Source organism: Haliotis asinina, chromosome 6, assembly GCF_037392515.1.
Source record: "Haliotis asinina isolate JCU_RB_2024 chromosome 6, JCU_Hal_asi_v2, whole genome shotgun sequence".
Classification (NCBI taxonomy): domain Eukaryota; kingdom Metazoa; phylum Mollusca; class Gastropoda; order Lepetellida; family Haliotidae; genus Haliotis; species Haliotis asinina.
The window spans coordinates 11,531,768-11,541,208 of record NC_090285.1 but is presented as its reverse complement, the minus strand read 5'-3'; the positions used below and the strand labels follow the sequence as shown (position 1 = coordinate 11,541,208).

The 9,441-nt window shown below is 38.1% G+C and overlaps 2 protein-coding genes across 2 annotated transcripts; both read left to right on the top strand.

Moving 5' to 3' along the window:
• Positions 1–278: 278 nt before the first annotated feature.
• On the top strand, positions 279–1,229 carry LOC137286852 (somatostatin receptor type 5-like). The gene has a single exon (XM_067818862.1). It carries the CDS (start codon positions 279–281, stop codon positions 1,227–1,229), a length of 951 nt encoding a protein of 316 aa, XP_067674963.1.
• Positions 1,230–4,324: 3,095 nt separating this feature from the next.
• On the top strand, positions 4,325–5,239 carry LOC137286851 (somatostatin receptor type 4-like). The gene has a single exon (XM_067818861.1). It carries the CDS (start codon positions 4,325–4,327, stop codon positions 5,237–5,239), a length of 915 nt encoding a protein of 304 aa, XP_067674962.1.
• Positions 5,240–9,441: the final 4,202 nt, after the last annotated feature.

Sequence of the window (9,441 nt, the reverse complement as noted above, 5' to 3'; positions counted from 1 at the left end):
TAATCTTTGGTTTCCATTTTGTTCCAGTTATTTGTTCTGTGACTCTTGCTTCTCTTAAGCAGACAAGAAAATATGAAATAGTTTTGCACTGAAAATGCTTCGGCTAGTTGGCGTATTTATGGTGACCTCTCTACAAGCTACAAACATCACAAGCTCGTTTAATGGCCTCAGCCTAAACTTATTACGTATTCATTTTCCCAAAGGAAGTAGCAGCCGGCGTATATAGCTATAGGCAACGAGGTACTGCATTGAGTTGCTTTTTGGGTGTCCACATCATCATGGATTCTGTGTACTATCTGAAAGCGTTACCCTACATTTTAATCACACTGTGTATACTAGGTATAACTGGAAATGCTATAAGTGTGTGTGTTCTAGCCAGGATGAAATCCAAGCCATTACGATTGTTGCAGTACCTCAATGTCGTGGATGTTGTACTGTTAGTGACAATTTGTACCATTGTAACACTAGACGTCCTCGATATGAAAGGATTGATAATTTCAGCGCTTGATCCATATTATGTGATAAGGTGTGGTATTATATTGATGAATGTGATTCAAACTTTTGAAGCATACCTAACTGTCTTGATTGCCTTTGTGAGATGTATGGCCGTGGCAATGCCTTTCAGATTTGCAACATGCATGCGGGATTCTGTTCAAAATAAGTTACTCATTGCAACAGCTGTATTTTCAGTGCTTTTCAACGTGCCTTTCATCTTGATGAATCTACTATTCTTATACGAAATGTCCCCATCCTTTTCGATTTCAATCTTGTACATCATCTTCAAACAAATCTGTTGCCGAATTCTTCCGATACTTGTCATTGTCATCTGCAACATCATCCTTGCCGTTTCAAGATGTAGAATGAAATCGTTACCACAGGCCAACCAGTGTGGGTCACCTCCTAGCCGGAACAGCCGAAGTGCATTTCAGCTGACTTGCCTTGTCATCACAATCACTACAATGTTTGTAGGCACTCACGGTTGCTTACTCGTTTATGATATCTCAGTTGTGGCTGCAAATGTATTGGAATCGGCTGTCCCTGGTTTAGACTTTTGCATGATTATCATTAACAGTGCTACCAACTTCATTTTCTACTGCTTGATCGGCAGCGAATTTAGGACAACTCTGGTGTCTCTATGTAAGAAGACACAATGTTTCACAAGAAGTAACAGATCTTTGTCGTGTCGTCAGCGTAACAATTTCGCTGTTCCACTGGAAACTGCTTTATAACTGCGTCTCTTATTTTTCCATCTCTGCCTACTGGCTCCAGCATTCTGTTTACCATTTGACTAATAGTTGACGATCAGTTGCTGACATCTAGATGACTCTTAGATTCGGGAAACCAAATGGAGCTTGATCGGTGACACTCATTAAGGGATTATTGATTCTGGTGTTGTGTATAAAATGGACGATCATCAGAGGAGCATGACTGAAAAAGGACGCCCAGCTGAAAGAAGTACTGTCAGAATCGGGTAAGTGGATTGAGGAGAGGCTTCATGTTAAATTAGATTGTGATTACACAATGCCATTCAGAAAGTGTTCAAATGCAACATATGTCATATTTGTAATTTCACTTTCTTAGTAAAGTACACATTCTAGCACTTTTTTTAATTCAGGCCCATCCGGGATTCGAACCCGCACTCTCAGAGTCAGGATTATGAATTATTATTTGATTTCCATAGACGTTGTATACAATCCTTTCTCTTTATATCGCCATTGAGCAATACTATTTGGAAATAGGCACCCTATAAATCAATTATTATTATTATTATGAATTATTATATGAACTATCATATTCTGTAGTTGCACTGATAGCTTATCGTGAATGAGTGGTAACATGTAGATTACAGTGTCAGCTCTACTGGTCTTGCTTAGTTGGTTGCTGGTTAACGCTGTACAGATCATTATTCCAGTGGTGGTTGTCTGTAAGTAATGGCGTCTGGACCAAACAATCTAATGGTCATGATCATCGATCCACACAGCCGAGAAACGATGACATCTGTCAATCAAGTTCGAGAGCCTGACCAGCTGCTTAGCCATCGCACATGCTGATGTGATCCATTCACAGCTTCGTAGTATCACAGAAACACACAGAAATAAATTTGAGAGATTTGACCCAGATTATAGTTGCTGATTTTTTTTCGGTTTCAATTGAAACGTGACGTATGGCTCTGACTTTGATTAATGATGAGGATGTCATCTTGTCCAGGGCAGATCTTCCAGACTATACATGCCAGCCTCATCAAACTTGTCTTGTTATTTCTGGATAAAATGTTCCAGTTTTAATTCCTAGTTTTAAATGGATATCTGTAATACACAACTGGTATTACTGGTCTTCGTTAACAGGGTTTTAGTGTCTAATTTTATTGATCTATAATATGATTATTGATTGTTCTCGTCAAGATATAGCTGAAATATTGCCGGTGTGACGAAAACATATTTACTTACTCATCAAAATCTTAAATTACTCACTGAAGAGGTACAACGTTATACGTGAAAGGAGTCTTCAGAGTTTATGTACATAATCAATAACGATTGTTTCGGTACATGAAAAATATGTATGGTGAGAGTGTTATGTCTCTGGTTGTGCCAGTCTATAACGTAGTATTTGATTTAAGGGATTGAAATGAACCTAATGCCTAATATAGGATGAAGCACAAACTTTGATCATATCAGATAAGAAAGAAATGTTTCAAAATTTAGATTGTTTGGAACCCCACTATCATGATCACATATGTAGTAGTATGTATGATGTAGGTACCATATAAGAAGGCGCTGTAAAGCTTTATTTCGTTAGTCAACCCTAACCACTACCCCCAGCTAGTGTGTATGCCACTTATCATTTTTCCTGGTCAGACGCCAACTGGGTATCTTAATGTACTCTGTTTTTCCTGAAGTTTTGAGATCGCATATCTGAACCTCCTACGATTTCTTTGGTTTTTGTAATCCTGAACAGATTCTCATCGTATCCCATGGCGTGAATCACGGGGTTGTCTGGTCCAGATTTGATTGTTTGCAGACTCCATTCTAATACAGCTGAAAGCAGAACTGTACAATCGACTTCTTTCAGATTTGGAAACGATTTGTCGTTTGAGTTGCTATTTCATATGCTGTCAGTTTCGGTACTGGTAATGGTCGACCGACCCATGCCTTCCAAACAAACTAAATACCGTTATGATTTCTTTGCTTTATATATTGCACCTGAAATAAATTCTTTTCATAGATAATCTACCCATAGACAGTTTCTGTATTTGTAGATGTACCATTTACCCAATTTGAAAATGAAATGCACCATCCCCTGACTCTAGATCTAGTACTAACTCTAGTATCTCTATTCCTAACATTTACAAATGTTTGTCATACTCATGCCAGCATTATTATCATTAAAAACTTTAGTTTCAGCTAGTACATTAACGTCTGATCTGTTTACACAAAGTTGTTTGTTTCCATGACAATCATGATTTAAACGTTTAGTGATAGATTAGCAATGCTAAAAAGTCCGCTTCTAATAAATGAAATTTTAGCCAGTTAAGCTCATATCTTTTAACTTGAAACCTTGTCCTATAGTTCTGTATTTGGTGCTAATATAACTAAAACATGCTTGGCGTTAGTCTAGTCGAATCTCTTCTTTCCTAATCAGTGAATGTCTTCATGCGGAAACACCATTTCCTTATCTGGTGTATGTTCTGAGTCAAGTGTTTCAGGTTTCATTCTGTGTGTTATCCTCTGATTAACACAAAGCAGTTAAAAGCATATTATTTTGTTGTTGTTGTAATGGGATTGAAGGACTAATATAGTTACCTGAGAGGACTGATTTTCTAAATGAAGTTGCTGTTGTTGCAGATCATGTTGATGTCCACAGTATGTGTCACTCACATAATATCGGTGGGTCGCTGTCAGTTTTGCTGTCTGTAACCGATCGCACATATAAATCGCCCTTCCGTCAATAATCAATGGCAAGTATGCTAACCAGAGGCTTCATACGTGTAATGGTATTAAGCAAAACATTTATATTTTCTTAGAAACACAATCGTCACTGCCCTATTAAATTAGAAACATCTGAAAACAGATTTTCTCAATACCATTTTGTGCCAGTATGTTAAACAGCATTAACAGTAACACTTTGTCCGTCAGCCTGAACACATACCATCTTCATGTTCCCAAAGGAAATGACCGCTTGTAGTATGTTAAACAGTACTAACAGTAAGCCCTTTGTCCTACAAGCTGAGCACATTATGTCTTCATTTTCCCAAAGGAAATAGCAGCCTGTAGTATATATACAACGAGGCACTGCCTTGACTTGACCATTCAGCATACACATCATCATGGATCCTAGGTATATTTGGAGAGTTTTAGGATACGTTCAGATCGTACTGTGTTTATTGGGCATTATTGGAAACGCGATCAGCGTGTATGTTCTTTCCCAGATGAAGTCCAAGTCATTAAGACTGTTGAAGTACCTCAATATGGTGGATATTGTACTGTTAGCGATGGTTTGTACTTGGGTGTCGATGGCTGCCTTTATGTCAGAAGGATTCCAATTTCCTCTTTTTCTAAACATCGTGTTTCTGTGTACTGGAGCACTGATCATTGTAGTTCAGACGTTTGAAGCCTACCTGACTGTCTTGGTTGCTATTGTGAGATGTGTGGCGGTGGCAATGCCTTTCAAATTTACAACGTGTATGCGGGATTCTGTGCAAAATAAGTTACTTATTGCAAGTGCCGTGTTTTCGTTACTTTTTAACTTACCTGACATACTAGTGCAGCACTTAACGTCCCCTCACAAATGGATTTCACATTTCTCCGTCTACTTCCAACAAATATTTTGCAAGTTCCTTCCGATACTCGCCATTGTCATCTGCAATATCATCCTGGTCGTTTCAAGATGTAGAATGAACTCATTAAAAGGGCAGGACAACCAATGTGGATCACCTAACGGACGACACGGCAGGAGTGCATTTCATCTGACGTGCCTCGTCCTTGCAATCACTGCAATGTTTATTGCCACAAACGGTTCTTTTGGTGTTGTTTATCTCTGTCTTTTGATATCTCCCACAGTAACTGAACTGGTTGCATACATCGGTCGTTTTTCCATGCTGATGATCATTATTAACAGTGCTACCAACTTCATTTTCTATTGTTTGATCGGTAGCGATTTTAGAACAACCCTGGTATCTCTGTGCAAGAAGAAACCTTCTTCAGCAAGAAGAAACAAAACTATGTCTGTGTCAACAGTGTAGCATTCTGTTGCAACCAATGGATTTCCATTTGATTCACTGTTTGACTACCAGTTTGGGATCTACTGGCTACCTTGTGACAACCAGAGGTTGTGAATAGTTTTCTACAAGATTCAAATGGCTACAATACAGTTGTCAAGAGAGCACCGCAGAGGGATTATTGTTTCTGAGAAACATGGTTGATCAAGATCAGAGAAATATCTCCGACGGCAAGTCATACTCTGGTGAGTTAATTCGAGCAAATGATGCGACATTTTCCATATTTTTGTCTTTGTGAAAATGTGTGTAGGAACTGGTTTTGCAACAGTTTAGTATAAGGAATAAGGTAAGTATTGAAACTACATAACTATAATAGATTTACTGTTTTGCAGTATGGGTTGATATCAAGATTGCTTAATAGAGACGTCGACGACGACGACGACGTTGATGATGATGATGATGATGATGATGATGATGATTTTTACAAGCGCATTTGAACTTCATTCCTAAAGGCATTTTGCCCAAAGTGAAGTGTATGTGGCCCAGAAGGCCGGATATATACAAATACTGCCTTGGGGTTTGAAGGTTTGACTTTGTTTAGTGCACCTAAATGGGTTTTGTAGTGTTAGGGGTCTGTGTCCAGTGCATTTCTATTGCAGCACCTTGTGTAGTAATACGTTTTCGGCTCTGTGTCTGTGTTTGCAGTGGGTGAATATGCGCGTTTCATTTGAGGCATCTGTGTAATAGTAAGTGAGTTAGTTAGTATTTAGCGTCACATCGGCAATATTTTAGCCATATCGTGACAAGAAGAATTTATATCAATATGAAAATCAATAAATTTACAACGCAAACACTTGCCATCGAAGGACTGTAAAACACTAGATTATCACAGAAATATATTTAAAACTAGTACGCTGGTACTAGTACTCATAAAATGAATACAAAGACCCTTGGGGACTTACAATACTTCTGCTACCTTTATGGACCACAATTGGATTTATACGTAAGTCCCAAAAACTTTCAAAGTCAGTTTTGCTCAACCATACTTGTAATCGTAGTTCAGTAACTTTGTATCAAGAAGCGTAGTTAATCTTTATATTCAAATGTTGAAGAAATCTGTATCTCAAAATTCTTCAATAACCATCATGACCACACTGACAATATTTTGCGCTGTGTGTTTTCTTTTTTTTTATTGAAACAAAGAGATACCAATAAGGTTTGCTTTCCGTGAAACTAAACGCTCAGAGGATAGGACGTACAAAGGACTCCGAGGAAAGCCGCAGTATACACGGTGCAGAGGGAATTTACTCACAAAGGAACAGAGACATCCATTTTCCACGAATTTTTCTTCACATTCCTCGAAACTATATTTTTTCTATTTTGAAATTATATTTTATGAAACATGCAAGTTGTTTGAAATGTAATTCGGTAAAGTTGTATCTTGTGTTGTAAACATGTTTCTTGATTTGATAAAAAGATGGATGATTAATCAGGACAGGTACCTCCGGGTCTCCCAGCAGGAAATATTCAACATTTATATTTAAACTAGGACTAGGTGTTGATTCGATACCACTCAACAAATGTAGAAAGGTCACCGCGTTTTTTCACAGAAATACAGTGCTGTCTAAGCCTACGTAAAGTCTAGACAGGTGACACCAACCTATCTTAGGAGTGGTGTTGGACAGTGTTCCCCATCAGCATTTCCAGTTATTTTACTCAAATAGATCAACTAGTTCGAAAACAACAGGTCCTTGAAGTATACTGATTCTATCTTTTGATTTGTATCTTTGATAACTTTGATCTCCCGTTTTCGTATATATTTTTTAAAATCTGAAATATAGGAGATACGTTTCGTAAAGATCAAATTCTTTTGAAAGCCTATCAAAGGACACAAATTCACCTTTATTTGAGAAAATGTCGTTCATATATTTCATACCTTTCTGTAAGCGTGAGACATACAACCCAATATCGACACAAAGTAGAAAATTACGAAGTGGTAAGCACATAAAATGATCATCCCTTCAATTGTATGTAGAATGGAAACATGCATAGCATGAAACAACATCCTTCCAAAAATGTTAAAATAGTTTTGTATTTTTCTAATCTTTTATTCTTCGGATTTGGACATTCCATGGAAACAATTTGAACTTGATCCAAAGGAATTGTGTGTATTTCGGTGACGGATCACCGCTCAGAAGGTTAAAAAAACTTCCTACCCAGCCTGCTACATGTAACTGAAGTGATGCCTTATGCTATTTAGGAATTTAAAATAATTTTCTTGTTTCCCGTTTCCACGGAAAGCCAGTGCGCAAAGTTTGACTTTGACTCCGTTCATAGTGGTTAGTATTCGGCCAGAAAGTATCTACAACTACCAGAAAGTATCTACAACTACCAGAAAGTATCTACAACTACGAAACTTTCCTCGGAAAGCCAGTACGCAAAGTTTGACTTTGACTCCGTTCATAGTGGTTAATGTTTGGCCAGAAAGTATCTACAACTGCGAACCTGCACAAACAATAAACAGGGGTGGCTTGCACGAAGCGCTGCAATGATTCAACATGGGCTTAAGACAATCGTGGTGCTAAGATTGGTTTGTGCAAGGGGACCCAGGTCGCCAACTGCTGCCTTTTGCTTTGACTGTGATAATGGCGTGTACCTGATATAGAAATACAAAGTTGCCAACCCAAGTTCCATGTTAGTGTTTTGAGAGCTCATTAACTACCCTTGTATACGGACAAATAAATTAAACAGAAACTCACTGGAGCGATTTTACAAATTAAAAATAAATCAATCACGTTCATTTCGTAATTCAGGATACATAGCCCATATAGTACACTTGTAAGGTAAAACATATTTTGGTCACATACATCTCTGTAACATCACTGGACCCGTGAAGATCCTGGGTAGAATAGGCCTTCTGCAAACCATGCTTGCCACAACAGGCGACTTTGCTTGTCGCAAGAGGCGACTAACGGGATCGTGTGGTCAGACTCGCTGACTTGGTTGACACATGTCATCGGTTCCCAATTGGGCAGATCGATGCTCATGCTATTGATCACTGGATTGTCTGGTCCAGACTAAGTTATTTACAGACCGCCGCCATATCGCTGGAATAGTGTTTAGTGCGGCGTAAACTCACCCACTCACTGTAACATCACTGACTTGTCATCTTCTGGTGACTCTTGTTTGTATTTTGTGTAATGTGTCCTTGCAGCTGAGCTTTGGTCAGTCTTATGTTTGTTTGGTTTTTTTGGTTTTTTGTTGTTTTGTTGTTGTTGTTTTTTAATTTTGTTGTTGTTTTGGGGTTTTTTTATATTCTGGAAACTGCTGTATCACTGTGGAAGGTGCACTAAGTGAGGCAGATATTTCGTACTGGGATTCTTATCGTACTTCGTGTTCCGTTCAACAGGTCACTTAATATCAATTCAGAAAAAAAAACAGAAGAGAATCAGTAATTGTAGGGCCCACATGAAGAACGATACATTAGTGTGAGAGAAAATTAGTTCCCGTTACACTTTACGATATTTGACAACTGAAACCCATGAAAAAGACACCTAATGGCCTGATTTCTCCGAAGCTAAGAGGCAAACATCACTTGATAACATTAAATGCCATGATGGTCTAATCTGAAAGGGCTTTGCAACGTGACTGTATTCACGTGTGCACTGGTCCGTCCAACATATGCAATAGGGAAATAATCCGTCATTATTATATTTGATGTGATTGCCATCGTTTATGTGTACTAAATGTTATTATAACAACGTATTTGCTTGATAATGCCAGCCAAATACTCGTGAGAGTGTCTTAAATGATAACGCTGTCATTTCTCCAGCTGAAACTGTTAGGGACTCTAATACAGTTGTAAATGTTTAGACTGACATTTCAGTGTAAAAGGTTAACAGGAATGTTTCTTTCCTAACGAACATACGAAGTGAAATATGCACGGCACGGGATGGTAAATTTGTCAATATTTTATTGAAAATTTGAAATTTCTTGCAACGTGTTTCAGCAGATAATCTACACTGATATTCTATCTATGAGATACGATAGCAAAGACAACCATACTAGTTACGGACATAAGTGTCATAAGTGAATTTAACAGACTTAGCTACGAGGCTTTCCTTCATGTTAACAAAGACAATCAGACATGTTATCAAACTGGTACAGGTCATGGCAAAGTTTTGTCACAAGGGTTTCCTTTAGTTTGAGGTCACGTTATGGGTTAT

Bases quoted from the DNA above. Each gene is read 5' to 3' on its own strand.
- LOC137286852 (XM_067818862.1), top strand. From the start codon at position 279: ATGGATTCTGTGTACTATCTGAAAGCGTTACCCTACATTTTAATCACA.
- LOC137286851 (XM_067818861.1), top strand. From the start codon at position 4,325: ATGGATCCTAGGTATATTTGGAGAGTTTTAGGATACGTTCAGATCGTA.